This window comes from Heterodontus francisci, chromosome 9 (assembly GCF_036365525.1).
Source record: "Heterodontus francisci isolate sHetFra1 chromosome 9, sHetFra1.hap1, whole genome shotgun sequence".
Classification (NCBI taxonomy): Eukaryota; Metazoa; Chordata; class Chondrichthyes; order Heterodontiformes; family Heterodontidae; genus Heterodontus; species Heterodontus francisci.
In genome coordinates this window covers 24,248,979-24,267,381 of record NC_090379.1, presented here as the reverse complement: position 1 = coordinate 24,267,381, position 18,403 = coordinate 24,248,979, and the positions used below count along the sequence as shown (strand labels likewise).

Genomic DNA, 18,403 nt, shown 5'->3' with positions numbered 1-18,403 from the left:
TTCTCAAAATGGAGACGTGTGACCAGTGGTGTTCCACAGGGATCCATGCTGGGACCACTGTTGTTTGTGATATACATAAATGATTTGGAGGAAAGTATAGGTGGTCTGATTAGCAAGTTTGCAGACGACACTAAGATTGGTGGAGTAGCAGATAGTGAAGGGGACTGTCAGAGAATACAGCAGAATATAAATAGATTGGAGAGTTGGGCAAAGAAATGGCAGATGGAGTTCAATCAGGGCAAATGCGAGGTGATGCATTTTGGAAGATCCAATTCAAGAGTGAACTATACAGTAAATGGAAAAGTCCTGGGGAAAATTGATGTACAGAGAGATTTGGGTGTTCAGGTCCATTGTTCCCTGAAGGTGGCAACGCAGGTCAATAGAGTGGTCATGAAGGCATATGGCATGCTTTCCTTCATCGGACGGGGTATTGAGTACAAGGGTTGGCAGGTCATGTTACAGTTGTATAAGACTTTGGTTCGGCCACATTTGGAATACTGCGTGCAGTTCTGGTCGCCACATTACCAAAAGGATGTAGATGCTTTGGAGAGGATGCAGAGGTGGTTCACCAGGATGTTGCCTGGTATGGAGGGCGCTAGCTATGAAGAGAGGTTGAGTAGATTAGGATTATTTTCATTAGAAGGACGGAGGTTGAGGGGGGGACCTGATTGAGGTGTACAAAATCATGAGAGGTATAGACAGGGTGGATAGCAAGAAGTTTTTTCTCCCAGAGTGGGGGATTCAATTACTAGGGGTCACGAGTTCAAAGTGAGAGGGGAAAAGTTTAGGGGGGATATGCGTGGAAAGTTCTTTACGCAGAGGGCGGTGGGTGCCTGGAACGCGTTGCCAGCGGAGGTGGTAGACGCGGGCACGATAGCGTCTTTTAAGATGTATCTAGATAGATACATGAATGGGCAGGAAGCAAAGAGATACAGACCCTTAGAAAATAGGCGACATGTTTAGATAGAGGATCTGGATCGGCGCAGGCTTGGAGGGCCGAAGGGCCTGTTCCTGTGCTGTAATTTTCTTTGTTCTTTGTTCAAACGCACATGGGATACAGGGTAACTTGATAAGGTGGATTCAAAATTGGCTCAGCTGTAGGAGACAGAGAGTGATGACAGACGGCTGTTTTAGTGACTGGAAGCCAGTATCCAGTGGGTACCACAGGGATCTGTGCTGGGTCCCCTATTGTTTGTCATTTATATAAACGACATGGATGACTATGTGAGGGGTAGGATAAGTAAGTTCGTGGATGACACAAAGATTGGCCGAGTGGTTAACAGTGAGGTGGAGTGTCTTCGGTTACAGGAAGATATAGACGGGATGGTCAAATGGGCAGAAAAGTGGCAGATGGAATTTAACCCTGAAAAGTGTGAGGTGATACACTTTGGAAGGAGTAATGTGACACAAAAGTATTCAATGAATGGCCTGACACTGGGTAGTTCCGAGGAACAAAGGGACCTTGGCGTGTTTGTCCATAGATCTCTGAAGGCAGAAGGGCAGGTTAATAGGGTGGTGAAAAAGGCATATGGGACACTTGCCTTTATCAATCGAGGCATAGAATACAAAAGCAGGGAGGTCATGTTGGAGTTGTACAGAACTTTGGTAAGGCCACAGCTGGAGTACTGTGTGCAATTCTGGTCGCCACTTTATAGGAAGGATGTGATTGCATTGGAGGGGGTGCAGAGGCGATTCACCAGGATGTTGCCTGGGATGGAACATTTAAGCTATGAAGAGAGGTTGGATAGGCTTGGGTTGTTTTCGCTGGAGCAGAGAAGACTGAGGGGTGACCTGATCGAGGTGTACAAGATTATGAGGGGCATGGACAGGGTGGATAGGGAGCAGCTATTCCCCTTAGTTGAAGGGTCAGTTACGAGGGGTCACAAGTTTAAGGTGAGGGGCGGGAGGTTTAAGGGGGATTTGAGGAAGAACTTTTTTACCCAGAGGGTGGTGACGGTCTGGAATGCCCTGCCTGGGAGGGTGGTAGAGGCAGGTTGGCTCACACCCTTTAAAAAGTACCTGGATGAGCACTTGGCACGTCATAACATTCAAGGCTATGGGCCAAGTGCTGGCAAATGGGATTAGGTAGACAGGTCAGGTGTTTTAATGCATCGGTGCAGACTCGATGGGCCTCTTCTGCACTGTATTATTCTGTGATTCAGATAGGATGGGTGTGTCAAAGAGAGTTTGATGTAAAAGCTGATGTATGTAGCTAATAAGGAGAAAGGCAAGACATACCTACAGGTGATTGTTCAAGACAGTGAGTGAAAAAGGGTGAAAAGAAGAAAATGGAGTTTAACCTGAAAGACAGCCATAAAATGAGTCAGCCTTCTGCTCAGTGGGGCCATGGAGTGATAGGGCGAGGCTTGTGCCTGCAAGTCGACACTCACTGACTTAATGATTTTTTATTGAGAAGGGAAGGAACAGAGCAGAAGCTAGGCACATTCACAGGGAAATATCTCATCATCATATAAACAGAAAACATCATATATGAGGTGTTCAACATATCAAGGATAAACTGTATGGGCTCAGGTTCAAAAGAAATTGTTCACACTGCACTGATTATTGTTTTCATCTTGAGGGCAGTTTTGTGCTTCAAACACTTGTCTACTCTAGCTTGTCAAACCCATTTCAGCTGGTACCTTTAAGAAAGGAGACCTTCCTCTCCCCTATGTTGATTTGAACTCAATTGGATATTAAATGAAGGGAGCCAGAAAGCAGCCTGCTTTCAGCTCAACTGCAACAGGTCTCAGAGCTCGACTTTTGGGCAGCTATGTTTAAGCCAATTAAAATATTGTATTAGTGTAGGTAGAAATACCTTTCAAAACATTCCAGTGTACATTTGATTATCCCACTAATGCTTTAAACAATACGCGTTAGTGAGAAAAGGCACAATCGATTCCACTTAAGTCACTCTTTTAAATTCCATTGCTATAAGGCTGTCTTAGGGAGGCATACAAAATGTGTGTTGATTTGAGTAGGGTGTCAGAGGGCACTTTATCTGCTCTCTCTATTAATTAGTGTTATAATCAGAGGTTGTGGCTTATCAGACTCATACACTGAAGTGGCAATGTATGTAATAAATGAACACTTCTGTCAAGGAAAATGCAGAATCCTTGTTGTGGTAACTTTATCTTATGCTGACTAATAACTCTTAAGAGGCTTTAGGGATCAGACTTCAGTCTGCTTTTCTCACCTGACAGAGACTCAGGCTGGGTCTAAAGCTTGGTGAAGGAGCAGTGAGGATTTACAGGCAGGGAGAAACTGCATTCAAATAATCAGCCCACAAAAGAACTGCATTTACCATGTCAGAGCTTCATGTGTCACTTTGGATGAAACATTGAGGATTACCATCTTAACATTTAAGTTTTAAAGAGAAACAAAGCTCTCCCCCTCCCCCCCACACAACCTACTTCAATATCCACTTTATTAACTGAATTTCATGCTACCTCTTCAATCAATACTGTAGACAACATATTTTGGTATGTTTAGAGGCAACCACAGTTACCTGCCTCTTCACTTACAGCTGCAACAATTGAAGACAAAGGAGGTAATTTTCTGAGTTTACTACTGGCAAGAAGCCTCATGTTATCAAGAAAATGTAGGCGCACTGCCCATTATTTTCTACCCATTAAAATTAGAGGATAGAAGATCATGAGCAGCACATAGCTCACGGACAGGGTACCTCAGTGGTTGAGAAAACTCAAAAAGGTAGCAGTAAGACATGTTCATACATGAATTGTTTTACATGCCTTATAGGATATACAAAAGAAAAGGTTAACATAATATTTTTACATGAATTCTTGTGAAAACAGCTGAATTTGCCTATTGGTGATTGTCTGTGGAATGGTGAGAGATATGTAGGAAACTCTTTATAAAACACTTACGTTGGTATGCCAGCACGAGCTAAAACTTCTGCTTTCATAGCATAGAGTCGGTCACTTTTACTCACTCCCAGCTTTATCTTCACTCTGTCGTGTGAGTTATTATTGAAGAAAAATCCATTGTGTATCACAAACTCAGCATTGGAGCGAGTACCATAGAAAATGTAGACCTAAAAGATTCAAATATCATGCGTTAGTTCAGTACAAACTGTCTGGGAAAGTGGCAGTAAACCCAAGTCTCGGTCGCGGGTGCTTTTACTATGTAGGTTTAAACAGAGTACTGAGAAGGTCTCCTCTATATATGAAAGATGACAGAATTCTGGCAATTCCAGCTTAGTTTGCAAGTGCACTATGAAAATGATTCAGGGATTTCCTGTATAGAAACATAGAAACAGGAGTAGGCCAATTAGCCCCTTGAGCCTGTTACACCATTCAATGAGATAATAGCTGATCTGTGACTTAACTCTATATACCCGCCTTTACCTCAATACCCTTAATATCTATGAATAACAAAAATTTATCAATCAGATTTAAAATTAACAGTTGATCTAGCATCAATTGCTATCTTCAGAAGAGAGTTCCAAGTGTCCACTACCTTTCAGGTGTTTCCTAATTTCACTCCTGAAAGTTCTGGCTCTAATTTTTAGACTATGACCCCTAATCTTGGACTCCCCAATCAATGGAAATAGTGCAGATAGAAAGTAACCATCTGTTCCCCTAAATAGCTTGAAAATTTTGATCAAATCACCCCTTAACCTTTTAAATTTTAGAGAATACAACCTAGTTTGTGTAATCTCTCCTCACAATTTAACCAGTGGTATTGTCACTGGACGAGTAACCCAGAGACCTAGGGTATTGCTCTGGGGACATGGGTGCAGAAGGTGGAATTTGAATTCAATTAATAAATCTGGAATTTAAAAAAAGCTAGTCTAATGATGGCCATGAAACCATTGTCAATTGTTATAAAAACCCATCTGGCTCACTAATGTCCTTTAGGGAAGGAAATCTGGTCTGGCCTACGTGACTCCAGACCCACAGAAATGTGGTTGACTCTTACATGCCCTCTGAAATGGCCTAGCAAGCCACTCAGTTGTACCACCACCTTCTCAAGGGCAATTAGGGATGGGAAATAAATGCTGGCCATTACGATTAAGCCAGGAGACCAACGCTGGTTCAATGAAGAGTGCAGGTGGGCATGCCAGCCGCAGCAGCAGGCATACCTCAAAATGAGGTGTCGGCCTGGTGAAGCTACAATAGAGGACTACTTGCGTGACAAACTGCGTAAGCAGCATGCAATAGACAGAGCCAAGCGATCCCATAACCAACGGATCAGATCTAAGCTTTGCAGTCCTGCCACATCCAGCCATGAATGGTGGTGGACGATTAAACAACTAACTGAAGGAGGTGGCTCCACAAATATCCCCATCCTCAACGATGGGGGAGCCCAGCACATTAGTGCGAAAGATAAGGCAGAAGCATTTACAACAATCTTCAGCCAGAAATGCCAAGTTGATGATCCATCTCAGCCTCCTCCTGAAGTCCCCAGCATCACAGATGCCAGACTTCAGCCAATTTGATTCACTCCGCATGATAGCAAGAAACGACTGAAGGCACTGGATACTGCAAAGGCTATGGGCCCTGACAATATTCCGGCAATAGTACTGAACACCTGTGCTCCAGAACTTGATGCACCCCTAGCCAAGCTGTTCCAGTACAGCTACAACACTGGTATGTACCCGGCAATGTGGAAAATTGCCCTGGTATGTCCTGTACACAAAAAGCAGGACAAGTCCAACCCGGCCAATTACCGCCCCATCAGTCTACTCGTAATCATCAGTAAAGTGATGGACGGTGTCATCAACAGTGCCATCAAGCAGCACTTGCTTAGCAATAACCTGCTCAGCGATGCTCAGTTTGGGTTCCGCCAGGGCCACTCAGCTCCTGACCTCATTACAGCCTTGGTTCAAACAAGGACAAAAGAGCTGAACTCAAAAGGTGAAGTGAGAGTGACTGCCCTTGACATCAAGGCAGCATTTGACCGAGTATAGCATCAAGGAGCCCTAGCAAAACTGGAGTCAATGGGAATCAGGGGGAAAATTCGCCGCTGGTTGGAGTCATACCAAACACAAAGGAAGATGGTTGTGGTTGTTGGAGGTCAATCATCTGAGCTCCAGGAGATCACTGCAGGAGTTCCTCAGGGTAGTGTCCTAGGCCCAACCATCTTCAGCTGCTTCATCAATGACCTTCCTTCAATCATAAGGTCAGAAGTGGGGATGTTCGATGATTGCAGTATTCAGCACATAGAAAATAGGAGGAGTAGGCTATTCCACCCTTCGAGCCTGCTCCGCCATTCATTATGATCATGGCTCATCATCCAATACAGTAACCTGTTCCCACTTTCGCCCTATATCCTTTGATCCCAAGAGCTATATCGAACTCCTTCTTGAAAACATACAATGTTTCGGCCTCAACTGCTTTCTGTGGTAGCCAATTCCACAGGTTCACCACTCTCTGGGTGAAGAAATTGCTCCTCATCTCAGTCCTGAATGGTTTACTCCATATCCTTAGACTATGACCCCTGGTTCTTGACTCCCCCACCATCGGGAACACCCTTCCTGCATCTACCCTGTCAAGTCCTGTTAGAATTTTATAGGTTTCTATGAGATCCCCCCTCATTCTTCTGAACTCCAACAAATATAATCCCAACCAACTCAATCTCTCCTCATACGTCAGTCCCGCCATCCCAGGAATCTGTCTGGTAAACCTTCGCTGCACTCCCTCTATAGCAAGAGCATCCTTCCTCAGATAAGGAGACCAAAACTGCACACAATATTCCAGGTGTGGCCTCACCAAGGCCCTGTATAATTGCAGAAAGACATCCCTGCTCCTGTACTCGAATCCTCTCGCTATGAAGGCCAACATACCATTTGCCTTTTTTACCGCCTGTTGAACCTGCATGCTTACCTTCAGCGACTGGTGTACGAGAACACCCAGGTCTCGTTGCATATTCCCCTCTCTCAGTTTATAGCCATTCAGATAATAATCTGCCTTCCTGTTTTTGCTACCAAAGTGGATAACCTCACATTTATCCACATTATACTGCATCTGCCATTCATTAGCCCACTCACTCAACTTGTCCAAATCACCCTGAAACCTCTCTGCATCCTCCTCACAACTCATCCTCCCACTCAGTTTTGTGTCATCTGCAAATTTGGAGATATTACATTTAGTTCCCTCATCTAAATCATTAATATATATTGTGAATAGCTGGGGTCCTAGCACCGATCCCTGCAGTACCCCACTAGTTACTGCCTGCCATTCGGAAAAAGACCCATTTATCCCTACTCTCTGTTTCCTGTCTGCCAACCAATTTTCTATCCATCCCCAATCCCATGCGCTTCAATTCTACATGCTAATCCCTTATGTGGGACGTTGTCAAAAGGCTTCTGAAAGTCCAAATAAACCACATCCACTGGCTCCCCCTCATCACTCTACTAGTTACATCCTCGAAGAATTCTAGTAGATTTGTCAAGCATGATTTCCCTTTCATAAATCCATGCTGACTCTGTCCGATTCTACCACTGTTCTCCAAGTGCTCTGCTATGAAATCTTTGATAATGGACTCCAGAATTTTCCCCACAACTGACGTCAGGCTGACTGGTCTATAATTCCCTGCTTTCTCTCTATCTCCCTTTTTAAATAGTGGGGTTACATTAGCTACCCTCCAATCTGTAGGAACTGTTCCAGAGTCTACAGAATCTTGGAAGATGACCACTGAATGCATCCACTATTTCTCAGGTCACTTTCTTAAGTACTCTGGGATGCAGACCATCAGGCCCTGGGGATTTATCGGCCTTCAATTCCATCAATTTCCCCAACACCATTTCTCTACTAATACGGATTTCCTTCAGTTCTTCTCTCTCACTAAACCCTGTGTTCCCCAACATTTCTGGTATGATATTTGTGTCTTCCTTTGTGAAGACAGAACCAAGGTATGCATTTAGTTGGTCAGCCATTTCTCTGTTCCCCGTAATAAATTCCTGTTTCTGACTGTAAGGGACCTACAGTCTTCACTAATCTTCTTCTCTTCACATATCTAAAGAAACTTTTACAGTCAGTTTTTATGTTCCCCACAAGCTTGTTCTCATACTCTATTTTCCGCTTCTTAATCAATCTCTTGGTCCACCTTTGCTGAATTCTAAACTGCTCCCAATCCTCAGGTCTCCTTTGCGACCCCTCAGATACTGAAGCAGTCCGTGTAGAAATGCAGCAAGACCTGGACAATATCCAGGCTTGGGCTGATAAGTGGCAAGTCACATTCGCGCCACACAAGTACCAGGCAATGACCATCTCCAACAAGAGAGAATCTAACTATCTCCCCTTGACATTCAATGGCAATACCATCGCTGAATCCCCCACTATCAACATCTAGAGGCCACCACTGACCAGAAACTGAACTGGAGCAGCTATATAAATACCATGGCTACAAGAGCAGGTCAGAAGCTAGGAATCCTGCAGCGAGTAACTCATCTCCTGACTCCCCAAAGCCTGTCCACCATCTACAAGGCACAAGTCAGGAGTGTGATGGAATACTCTCCACTTGCCTGGATGGGTGTAGCTCCAACAACACTCAAGAAGCTCGACACCATCCAGGACAAAGCAGCCTGCTTGATTGGCACCCCATCTACAAACATTCACTCCTTCCACCACCGACGCACACTGGAAGCAGTGTGTACCATCTACAAGATGCACTGCAGCAACGCACCAAGGCTCCTTAGACAGCACCTTCCAAACCAGAGACCTCTACCAACTAGAAGGACAAGGGCAGCAAATGCATGGGAACACCACCACTTGAAAGTTCCTCTCCAAGTCACACACCATCCTGACTTGGAACCACATCGCCGTTCCTTCACTGTCGCTGGGTCAATATCCTGTAACTCCCGTCCTAACAGCACTGTACACCTACCTCACAGGGACTGCAGCAGTTCAAGAAGGCAGCTCACCACCACCACCTTCTGAAGAGCAATTAGGGATGGGCAATAAATGCTGGCCTAGCCAGTTACGCCCACATCCCATGAATGAATAAAAAAAAGATATCACCCTGGTAAACCTACATGACACTCCCCGCAAGACCAATATATCCTTCCTAGGTGCCCAGTGTGGTCTACCTAGGGTTTTGTATCACTGAAGGATGACTTCTATCCACTCGTACTCTATTCCTCTAGATATAAAGGCTAGCATCTATTAGCCTTTTTGATTATTTTCTGTACCTGTTGATGACCTTGTTGATGATCTGATGATCTGTATACCCGAACCCCCAAGTCTCTTTGGATCTCCACTGTTTCTAGCTTTTCACCATTTAGAAAATAGCCTGTTTTACCCTTTTAGGTCCAAAGTGGATGATTTCACATTTGCCTACATTGAAATCCATTTGCCCCAGATTTGCCCATTCACTTATCTATTAATATCTTTGTAATTTTATGCTTCCATCTATACTGCTTACAATGCTGCCTATCTTTGCATCATCGGTGTCATTCGGCATTTTCAGCCTGTTGGCTCTGAGTAACCTAAAGTGATGTCACATGAGCCAAGAGCAAGACCTAAAAAAAGGTCAACGTCATCCACATGTTTAAGAAAGGCATGCGACATCTTAGTCTGACTATAAAAAAAAACCTTTAAAATAAGACACGCAAATAAAGGCATTGGAATTTTGATGTTCTTAAAGGAAATGCATTTGTGTTACAATGTACTAACATAAGGGCTTCAATGCTAGAACTTCCTGGTGGCAAAGTTCACATATGAACCTTTAACTCCAGAACTTTGAGGGTATAGAATCATAGAAAGTTTAGAATCATAGAAAGTTTAGAATCATAGAAAGTTTAGAATCATAGAAAGTTTAAGGCACAAAAAGAGGCCACTTAGCGCATCGTGCCTGTGCTGGCTGAAAAACGATCCACGTATTCTAATCCCACCTTCCAGCATTTGTTCTGTAGCCCTGCAGATTACGGCGCTTGAGGTGCATATCCAGACTCTGAATGGGTTGATGATTTCTGCCTCAACTACCCTTTCAGGCAGTGAGTTCTAGACCTCCACCACCCTCTGGGTGAAAAGATTTTTCCTCATCGCCCCTCTAATTTTTCTACCAATCACTTTAAATCTATGTCCCCTCATCACTGACCTCTCTGCTAAGGTGAATAGGCCCTTCACCTCCACTTTATCAAAGCCCCTCAAAATTTTGTACATTTCAATGAGATCGCCCCTTGGCCTTCTCTGTTCCAAAGAGAACAACCCCAGCCTATCCAATCTTCATAGCTGCATTTTTCCAGTCCTGGCAACATCCTCATAAATCTCCTCTCTAGTACAATTACATCCTTTCTGTAATGAGGTGATCAGAACTGCACACAGTATTCAAGTTGTGGCTTAACCAATGAGTTATACAGTTCCAGCATAACCTTCCTGCTCTTATATCCTATAGCTCGGCTAATAAAGGAAAGGTTTCCATATGCCATCTTAACCACCTTATCAACCTGTCCTGCTACCTTCAAGGATCTGTGGATATTACTCCAAGGTACCTCACTTGCTCTACATTTCAGTATTTTCCTGTTAATCGTGTATTCCTTTGTCTTGTTTGACCTCCCCAAATGCATCACCTTGCACTTCTCCAGGTTTAATTCCATTTACCACTCTTCTGTCCAGACCATCAATGTCTTCCTGCAGCCTACAGCTATCCTCCTCGCAATCTACTACACGGCCAGTCTTTGTGTCATCTGCAAACTTCTTGATCATGCCCTCTACATTTACGCCCAAATCGTTAATATATACCACAAAAAAGCAGGGGACCCAGTACGGAGCCCTGTGGAACGCAACTGGAAACAGCCCTCCAGTCGCAAAAACAACCGTCAACAATTACCCTTTGTTTTCTGCCACTGAGCCAGTTTTGTATCCACCTTGCTGCATTTCCCTTGATTCCATTTTTTAACCAGTCTGCCATGTGGGACCTTGTCAAAAGCCTTGCTAAAATCCATGGAGACAAGATCAACTGCACTACCCTCATCTATCTTCCTTGTTACTGCTTCAAATAATTTGGTCAAGTTGGTCAAACAAGATCTTTTCTTAACAAATCCATGCTGACTACCCTTGATTAACCTGTGCCTTTCTAAGTGACAGTTTATCCTGTCTCTCAGAATCGATTCCAATAATTTGCCCACTACGAAGGTTAGACTGACTGGCCTGTAATTATTTGGTCGATCCCTCGCTCACTTTTTAAACAGAGGTACAACGTTAGCAATTCTCCAGTCCTCCGGCACCACACCTGTATCCAGTGAGGACCGGAAAATGATTGTTAGACCTTCTGTTATTTCCTTTCTTGCTTCTTTTAACAGCCTAGGGTACATTTCATCCGGTCTTGGTGATTTATCAACTTTCAAAGACACTAATCCCATTAATACTTCCTCTTTCCCTATGTTTATCACATGTAATACTGCACACTCCTCCTCCTTAACTACAATATATGCATTGTCCCCCTCTTTTGTGAAGACAGACGCAAAGTATTCATTAAGAACCATACCAACATCTTCCGCCCCTACACATAGGTTACCTTTTTGGTCTTTCATGGGCCCTACTCTCTCTTTAGTTAACCTCTTACTCTTAATGTATTGATAAAGCATCTTTGGGTTCACCTTGATTTGGTTTGCCAATATTCTTTCATGCCCTCTCTTTGCTTTCCTAATTTCCTTTTTGATTTCACCCCTGCACCTTCTACACTTCTCTCAGCTTTCTGTAGTATTGAGTTCGTGGTGTCAGACGTAAGCTTTCCTTTTCTGTCTCATCTTACCTTGTAAGCTGCTTGACATCCATGAGGCTCTAGATTTGGCCTTCTCACCCTTTTTCTTTGTGGGATGTTTACTCTGAACCCCTTGAATCTCCCTTTTGAATGCCTCCCACTGCTCTGACATGGCTTTACCTTCAAGTAGCTGTTTCCAGTCCACTTTCACTAAATCACTCCTCAGTTTAGTAAAATTGGCATTGCCCCAGCTGAGAATTCCTGTTCTATCTCTGTCCTTATAGTCTAGGCTGACAATTCAGAACAGTACTGAGAATGCACTGCACTGTCAGAGGTGTCATTTTCTACTTGGGATTCTGAATTTTAGCTCTATCAGGTGGAAGTAAAAGACCCCATGGCACTATTCAAAGAGGTGCAGGGGAATTCTCCTCGTGTCCTGGTCAATATTTATCCCTGAACCAACACTTAAAACAGGTGATCTGGTAATTTTGTTCATTGCTTTTTGAGAGACCTGGCCATGCTCCCTATATTACAACAGTGACTATAGGCCGATTTTAACTCTGTGTAAGTTGGTGGGTTTTAAATGAGTTAAAATCTCAACATATATTTCAAAAGTACTCCATTGGCTGTAAAGTGCTTTGCAACATCCTGAGGTCATGAAAGGTGATATATAAATGCAAGTTTTTTTCTTTAGGAGTTTGTACCAAATTCATGTGCACGCTATTTGAAAATTTAAAACAAACAGATTCATGCCTGCATAAAAATAGCAAGCACAGGAAGGCAATACAAGCACATTCAGCATTTATACGTGAACATAATTGCTCTAACCTTAAGAGCAGAAAATTGCTGAGGGTTGGCAAGTAGGTTGTTTCAAACTAAAGTGGTTAACAAAATCCAAAAAATTTTTCACTGATCAATGAAACCAATCATCTAAATAGGAGGTGGCAGTGATATGCTGTAAATCCAATTCAAATTTCCTTTGTGCCAATGCATTGGAGTGTATCAGCTTGCAATACTCATGAGTTAGAAATTATAATTTTTACTACTACTTTACAGTTAATTTAGCAAAACACATTGAATGGCAACCTGGGTCACATTACATCTGATTCTGGTAACATTCCCTCTGCTGCCCTGCCCCAATTGTACAATGTGACTTCTTTCAGTGACTTTGAAGAGTCTGTGCTTGACATGAGCAAGCTATAGCCCCATTGTACTTTCACATGATCTTTTAGATCTTTACCCAAGCTTGATGCATTTTATAGAAAAATTGTGAAAGGTAAAGCAGCCTTAATATTATAATAGTAGCACATTCAAGAATGCAGAAATTGTTATAGTGTTGTTCCTTCCTACATAACACAATACATAGAATTTACAGCATTGAAACAGGTCATTCCGCCCAACTGGTCTATGCTTGTGTGTGTGTGTGTGTGTGTGTTCCACATGAACCTCTTCCTACCCTACTTCATCTAATCCTATCAGCATACCCTTCTAAACATAGATCACGATTCCCAGATTGCTCATCCATGAACTCATAGCACTACTTCTGTAGAATATGTTTTCCCTGAAATTCTTGCTTTCCTTTTTTAAAAAAAATAAATGCCATTACCATAATGAAATTGTGTTAATGTGGGTTTTGTTTACAAAACCTTCCCGAAGCATGAAATCAATAACTTTCTTCCTTACCTGATCTTCGACTTTATAATCCTGTAAAGCAACACATTCACACCGGTCATCCTCCAGATTGTACCCAGTCGTGATCTACAAAGGGAAGGACTGCAGGTAAGATAGAGATGCAATAAAGTGGCACACGAATTATGAGAAGTAGGCCATTCGACCCCTCTAGCCTGCTCCGCCTTTCAAGAAGATCATGGCTGAGTTCGACTGACCACCTCTAGGCGCTTACCCATTGTCTCTCGAGACAAGGAGGCCAAAGAAAGAAAGAAAGGAAAGTGGCACATAATTTCCAGGTCCTAGATGTCCTCAGGTGTGGACAAAAGCACAATATGTGTAAAACAGCAGGTGAAGCAAAGATGGAAACTTCCTCTCCCTCTGCTTTTTTGTAAAGGTAAAACAAATGATAGTTTGCACATTGACGCCAAAATTTCATTGCATTTTTTGCACTTTCAAGTCCTTGTTCTCATTAACCATCTTCTTATATTGTCCAATCACAATGAATGCCTTTTATCCATACAAAGAAATAGGGTGTGGCAAAACATTTTTTGACTATTATGTAATAAACGGATGAATGGCTAGAGATTTAAGGGCATAGGGATCCCTTGCAGACCGGTAAAACTATTCCCACACATAGACCCATTATCCTTCCAACCACCTAGAAATTTATATATAACTGATAAGCACCTTGGCTATTAATTATTAACCCTTCTCACTCAACAGAAGTGGACAACTTCAAGTGTTATCACATAATGTAGGAAAAGGAGTAGGCCATTCAGCCCCTCAAGCCTGCTCCACCATTCAATTAGACCATGGCCAATCTGAATCTCAACTTCATTTATCCACCTTAGCTCTATATCCCTTGATACAAAAATCTAGTGATCTCAGTCTTGAAAACTCTAATTGTTCCATCAGTCACAGCCTTTTGGGAGAAAGAATTCCAGATTCCTGACACCCTTCATGTGAAAAAGTGCTTCCTGATTTCCCTCCTGAATGGCCTAACTCTAATTTTAAGATTATGTCTCCTTGTTCTTGATTTGTCCAAGAGAGGAAATAGTTTTTCTATATCTACTCTATTGAATCCTTGAGACGAGACTTACCAGTATCAATTAAAAGACATCACAGGTGAGATTGCACAACTTTTGCATCACAAGCCACAGCAACACAAGTAGTGGCTGTGGAGAAGTCTGTGGCGCGTCATTCTGGATTGCTGGAGGACACAGGAGGGTCATGCTGCAGCAACGAGGATCTAACAGGCAGCCAACTGTTTAATGCTATTTGAGAAGGCAGTGCCTAAACTGCTTTGTCATTGGGCTGCTTGCTGGAAGCTACAGCAATGTAAGAGCAGATTGCTCACAATAGAGGGAACTTCAGAAGATGCAGAATGAAGCCCCTGATAATGCATAAATGGATGCTTTCACTCACCAAGCCATTGGTGTGGTTACACATATCCCACAGAGGTATAAGGGCCAAAGTAACCCGGGAACCATCTTCAGTTGGAATTTGGTTCTGGCGAGTCATGACCGAAGAAACAGCCCATCTGTAACAGAACAGAAAAATGGACCAGTTATGAAATTGGAAAGAAAGTGTTTATATATATTTTTAAGTTCAAGGATATGGTGCAATGCTTTCATAAATTAGAACTCATACATGCCTCAAGAGCCAAGCCACTGTCCTTCCTTCAAAAGCATCCAAAAAAACTCTTTCTTCGAGCATGCTTTCAATCATTCGCCCACCATCACCCTCCCCTGCAACCCCCACGTCCAACCCCACACTAATACTTCCCATGGCTGATTCAGCATCCTCCCCTATCCCTTGGAAAGCACTCTGACACCACATGTGAGAAGTACTATATAAACACACATTTCAGTCTGTTTATATACCCTGTCAGAGAATGTTAACCAGTCATTTTTCAGATATCAAATCGCATAGAAGGTTCACACTACAAACAAAAACAGTTTTTAAGTGAGTAATAAAAACCCCTGCAACACAGCAGTGCTCGTCTTTCACATTAATTTCTCCTTTAATTCTGTGACTGAAGATACTGGTAATGGCAAGTACTTAAGCTACAAACCAGATTTTAACACTTTATAAAGGAGATATTTTTTAAACTACAAGATGCTGCGCATTGCACTTTACAAGCAAAGTAAGTTGAGATGAAATCCCATCTAGGACTGAGATGAGGAAAATTTCTTGACTGAGAGTGTTGTGAATCTTCGGAATTCTGGAATTCCGGAGGGCTTTGGATGCTCAGTTGTTCAGTATACTCGAGATAGAGCTGGATAGATTTTTGGACACTAAAGGAATCAATGGATGTGTGAGTTTGGCAGGAAAGTGGAGCTGAGGTAGATGATCAGCCATAATCTTACTGAATGGCAAAACAGGCTAGAGAGGTCGTAAGGCCTACTCCTGCTCTTATTTCTTGTACTTAGAGCAAAAAAGGCACTTGGAGTGCATCTTTGGAAGATGCCTGTGCCATCTACGGTTTTCTCCCAAGTCTTACTGCTTGTCTATGTTTCACAAACATCAAACATGACCTGCAATGCTGTGGGAAGGCAGCACATGCATATCAGACCCATGCTAGGTGGAGAGAGAATGAAAAATAAAACAAAAAAAAAGTTGTACACAGATCAGAAATAATAGTTCAACATGGTATGAGTAGAGGCTCTACTCAGTGTTGGGACCCCCATGGGTACAACTGTTTCAATCTTCTGTTTGATCAGACTTCAACGAACAAAAGAAAAACTTCTTCACCCTCACCTCCTGAACATGCACTCTCCACGATAAACTTAGTTTTTATGCTAGGTGTACTGCCACCAGATATTAAATAACCATTCAACAACAAAAAAATGCAGATTAAAACTCTAACCTCAATCCATTTTCAAAAGGGAAACTACCATTGCTTAAACTTCAGGAATCTCCAGGAATTAAAGATTAATCTCCTATGAAAAACCCAGTAGAAAATTTATATGGGCGTTAAAGAACAAGCGCGTCTTTATTTCCCTATTTCTTGGAACAATTTTATTTATTAGTTACAAAATTATTAACTCTGAGTGGAGCAGTTGGAAGCTGGAGGTTGTGTAATGAAACTTCACTGATCAATAAGACCAGGTAATGTGTCCTTTTGCATAATCTACCAATGCCAGGTGCGGGCAGGTCTGATAAAATAATTGAGTCTCCAGTAAAGCTGCCAAATTTTAGAAATGTTTCTCACCACATCGAACAAAAAACTGTACTTTGAAAAAGTACTTTGTGATTGTTGTTTTTGAAAAGTGCTATATTTCACTCCCTCATTCAAGTTAGCACATCTTGATAGTTGGATGATGAGTCACCTTTGATAAAGTAGAAGGATTACAAGTACAGTAGGGTTCCCATTATTAAAATGAGGCAGTAACTGTATGCACGGGCTGCAGAACAGGTTTCACAACAGTATTTCACTGTACTGGTAAGAAAAAAAATAGAACTGTCCTTTTCTAAATTCTTTCCCCAACATTTGTTTAAATACCAACCTGTAGTCGTCAAAGGTAAAGGATTCCTTCAAGGGCAGTTTGCTAGCATTTGGATGGGTCTGAAGATCAACAGTTGAAACAGTAGGGAAGGTGAGGGGGGGGGGGGGAAAGAGGGGAAGGAGGGAGAGTGGGAGGGAGAGAGAAGGGGTGTGAAGAAGAGAACGGGAGAGAGAAAAAAAACACGTCAGTAAGCCGAATTTCATTACTTAGCAGCCTAACAGATACTAACAAGAGCCAAATGAAGTAAGAGGAGTCCAGCCGAGCCAAGGCAGGATCATCATGCCATAATGCTCCCATACATCACTGTCAACTTAATTTGTTGTGCCCAGCAGCTGTCATAAATCTGCTCCATCAACTCCTGCAAGCAGAACCCACCAGCAATACAAAAATAAAATTTGGGGCCTGTGACAGTAACACAATCTGCTGCCAACAAGCCCTTCATCAGCCTACCAAATGTCACCTCTTTTCCAAAAACGTTCACTTGTTGACACTGGCAGGGGCCCGGGAGACAGTTTTTTTTTATGGACTGGGAGCCTTTCCTTGCACTGCGCTCTGATGCAGTGCTACTGTCAGTGGCACTCTATGTAGCGTGCAATTTCTTCCTTGATGCATTAGCATCAGAAGTTGGGGTAATTCATCATCTCTCTCAATAGTATATTGGCTGGCATCAGCAGTACAGTTGTTGAGGGGGAGGGGAGGGGGAGGCGGGTCCTGAGGTTTAAGTAGCTACACTGCAAATCAATTATACAACAAAAGCCAGCACACATAATGCAGTTTTGGCTAAACTGGAGATCACAAAAGACTGCTATTTGAATGCTAGCTCTGCTGTGCTTTAATTTGAAAAAAAATCCTGTTTCATTCTGCTTTCTTCACAGGAGTGTTAAAGGGAGCAAGGGCAAGATGCTTCTAAAATACAATCAATTAATGACTGCGTACATAGGCAGACTTAAAAATATCAAAATAAGTCTGATTCTTCTGTCATTTCTTCTCCAAAGAATGATTGTACACAATTTCAAGTGGGTTAAGAGAGAATTAATGCACCTGTGTGCCAGATTGAATAGCCAACGAGCTTTCTGATAAAACATTTATCCAGCCTGATTAAAACAATTTCTTTGAAGACAACCTTCATGCTTAGATGGATAGATGGAGTAATGTTACTTTAGATGCAACAAACCTCTGTTCCCACTCATAAATGTGATGGAAAAGGCTTGTTGTTCTTGTATACGCAAGTCTGGAGTTACTTGCCCCCACGCCCCGCATCCATCCATCCCCCCCCCACCCCCCCAACTTAACATGACGTATAGAACTAAAATCACTCCGAGTGGCTTTTCTATCTTTATGGAGAGGCACAGAGTCAGAGTCAGGATCTGGAAGAATTTGATGCGATACTCAAGAATTTCATGTTTCTAGAATACAAACTGGCAAATTCACTCAGACAGACTATAAGGTTCATGTGAGAAATAGGAAAATGCATATTGGTGTAATAGGGATACCTTGTAGAGGTTGGGCCAAAGTACACTACAGGGGCAGAGAAAAGTGAGCTACACTCTGCCTAT

At 42.6% G+C, this 18,403-nt stretch overlaps 1 protein-coding gene across 2 annotated transcripts in view; it reads right to left on the bottom strand.

Annotated features, from left to right (window-relative positions):
- setd3 (SET domain containing 3, actin histidine methyltransferase) overlaps positions 1-18,403 on the bottom strand; it is a 166,178-nt gene that overhangs the window by 23,968 nt on the left and 123,807 nt on the right. For both annotated transcript variants that reach the window (XM_068038705.1, XM_068038706.1), the window contains 4 exons: positions 16,848-16,906; positions 14,764-14,878; positions 13,351-13,425; positions 3,888-4,054 (listed from right to left, as the gene is read on the bottom strand). In XM_068038705.1, coding sequence (XP_067894806.1) covers positions 3,888-4,054; positions 13,351-13,425; positions 14,764-14,878; positions 16,848-16,906 — 416 coding nt within the window. The remainder of the gene's footprint in view (positions 1-3,887; positions 4,055-13,350; positions 13,426-14,763; positions 14,879-16,847; positions 16,907-18,403) is intronic.